This window comes from Rhinolophus ferrumequinum, chromosome 25 (genome assembly GCF_004115265.2).
Source record: "Rhinolophus ferrumequinum isolate MPI-CBG mRhiFer1 chromosome 25, mRhiFer1_v1.p, whole genome shotgun sequence".
Classification (NCBI taxonomy): domain Eukaryota; kingdom Metazoa; phylum Chordata; class Mammalia; order Chiroptera; family Rhinolophidae; genus Rhinolophus; species Rhinolophus ferrumequinum.
The window spans coordinates 11,868,610-11,870,982 of NC_046308.1; the positions used below are offsets into that span (position 1 = coordinate 11,868,610).

The following is a 2,373-nucleotide window of genomic DNA, read 5'->3' on the forward strand; positions in this document are numbered from 1 at the left end:
CTCTGTATATGTCCATCCTCAACTAGCATAAAGAAAAATGTCTAAAAACTGAGAGATGAAAAATTTGCCCCTCTTTTCTTTTGAGTTCACCATAGTTGTGATTCCATCGTTATTTGAATACTGACCAGTTTCATGTCTCTCTTCCTTCCCAGACCCCTCGAGGGCCGGCATCATGCCTGTTTCGGTGTCGTGTCTGAGCTTAGGCTACCCACAGCGTCACAGAGTGTGGAAGTTCAGTAAGCTCTTCTTCTTCTTCTTTTTTTTTTTTTAAAGTTCTTAGTTTATCAGTCCTCTCATGAAAAATCTGCTCAATCACCACAGTCACTGCCGAATCTTTACTCCTTCTTTTTGCCAGCACCAACATTGGCCTTTGCAGTCCCCCTAACTTTCTTCATTCTGTTCTTGCGTTCCTTTCGCTGTTTTCTTGAGGTCTTTTTCTTCTCATACAGGCCATGTCTTGCAAGTCTATGTTTGGGTTCATTTTTCTTTGCGTAATCCAAGGAATCATAAATCATGCCAAAGCCAGTTGTCTTGCCACCACCGAAGTGGGTTCTGAATCCAAATACAAAGATGACATCTGGTGTGGTCTTGTACATTTTGGCTAGTTTTTCCCGAATTTCTGTCTGAGGTACTGTTGCCTTCCCAGGGTGAAGGACGTCGATGACCATCTGTTTCCGTTGAAGTAGTCCATTGGTCACGAACTTCCTGGTCCGAATAGTTACTGTGTCGTTCATGATGGCAGCGGGCCTTCAAGCAGCCAGGGGGGAAAAGAGCCAGTAAGTTCTTCTTGAAGGCATGAATTGATGAGGACGTGAATCCTCCACTTAGAAATCTTTGCAGAGCTCCACAAACACCTAACCCACAGGTAGGCAGAGGAGAGATGCTTCAAGACCAGCCAACTCAGATGTCGTTTTCACGCCTGTCTGAAATGACCTCAGAGTCTCTCCTTGGGCCTTAGGGAGATGTTCTATAAAGTGTTGGTCTGTGGATCAAATTCAGCTCATCAGCATATTTTGTTTATTCTGCACTGCGTGTTTTTTTTTTTTAATTAAAATTTATTGGGGTGACCATGGTAAGACTGCTGTAAGAAAAGATGAAATAGTGCCATTTGCGACAAAATGGTTGGATCTTGAGATTATTAGGCGAAGTGAAACTAGTCACACAGAAAAAGTCAAGAACCAGGTGATTTCTCTGTGCTGTGTCTTCCAAGTTTAATTTATTGCCAACGTGAGAGATGGCACATTAAAAAGCCACCTTTACTGCTTCTGTTGAAAAATTAGAAGGTCGGGCCACTCTGGGCTTGATTCTGGCACGGCAGGTGTTGGCTGGAGTTGAACGGCTCTGCTCGCCTGTAGGACACATGCCCTCCAGTTCACCCCAACAGGCCCACTCTCGCCCTCATTTATTTTGCCAGCCTGTCCCTTGAGTTCGCAACCTCCCCACTCTTACCCCTTCGTTTCAATCATTCATTCATTCAACAGATATTTAGATGTTGGTGAAAATGGGGATCCAAGAAAATATCACCCATGCTTTCTGATTTCAATGTGTTTATAGGGTGGTCGAGTAATAAGAAACATAAACGTATGGTCAACCCTTAAAAAATATTAATTAATCGATAACAGTGCAATTGCAGTGAGTTAGTGTCCTCCCAAATTTATATACACTCAGAACCTCAGGATGGTACCTTATTTAGAAATAAGGTCTTCGTGGATGTACTTAGTAATTCTCACGTGCTTTATCTCTGAGAGTCGTAATATCTTTATGAAGCAGGTAGGCTCACCCTCATTTTATTAAATAGGAGGCTGATGTTCCGAGGGGTTAACCATCTTGTCCGAGGTCAATCTTTTGCCTCCAAATCTGTTACTCTTCCCACCAGGTGGAGTATCTGCTTGTTCACAGCTGTATGTTCAGCTGTAGTGCCTGGCACAGAGGAGGTGCTCAATGAATCCTTCTTGAACAGAGTGAAACAAAAGACCTGGAAGCAAGCTCTTGAAGGAGCGGGACAGAATAGGGGGAGAGGCTTCCCTAATGGAGGGAATCTGGGATTACCCCCAGCACAGTGCTTAGGATATGGTGGGACCCAGTAAATACTTGTTAAAGGGTGAATGAATGAATAGGACTTTGGAGGTGAGCCTTCCTGGGGTTCCATGACCTGTGAGCATCGGGGTTTTTGATGTGGGGAATCCCAGGAAGGTAACTGCTAAACATATACTTTGTCTGCTTCCCAGGGCACCCTGCCTTTTTGACTCTACCACTCCCCAGATCAGGGAATGTGGTCAAATCAATAGTGCTAACTTCATCCCTGCCTGGTTTTCTGCCCAGTACCTGACCCCCGTGCTATGTTAAAAATAGATGTTGGTTTGCAAATGTTAA

The 2,373-nt window shown here is 44.1% G+C and overlaps 1 protein-coding gene across 1 annotated transcript; it reads right to left on the reverse strand.

Moving 5' to 3' along the window:
- Positions 1–270: 270 nt before the first annotated feature.
- On the reverse strand, positions 271–767 carry LOC117017609 (40S ribosomal protein S24-like). Its single transcript, XM_033098027.1, has one exon. It carries the CDS (start codon positions 732–734, stop codon positions 336–338), a length of 399 nt encoding a protein of 132 aa, XP_032953918.1. The 5' UTR covers positions 735–767; the 3' UTR covers positions 271–335.
- Positions 768–2,373: the final 1,606 nt, after the last annotated feature.

Coding starts and splice junctions, on each gene's coding strand:
- LOC117017609 (XM_033098027.1), bottom strand. CDS start 734: ATGAACGACACAGTAACTATTCGGACCAGGAAGTTCGTGACCAATGGA.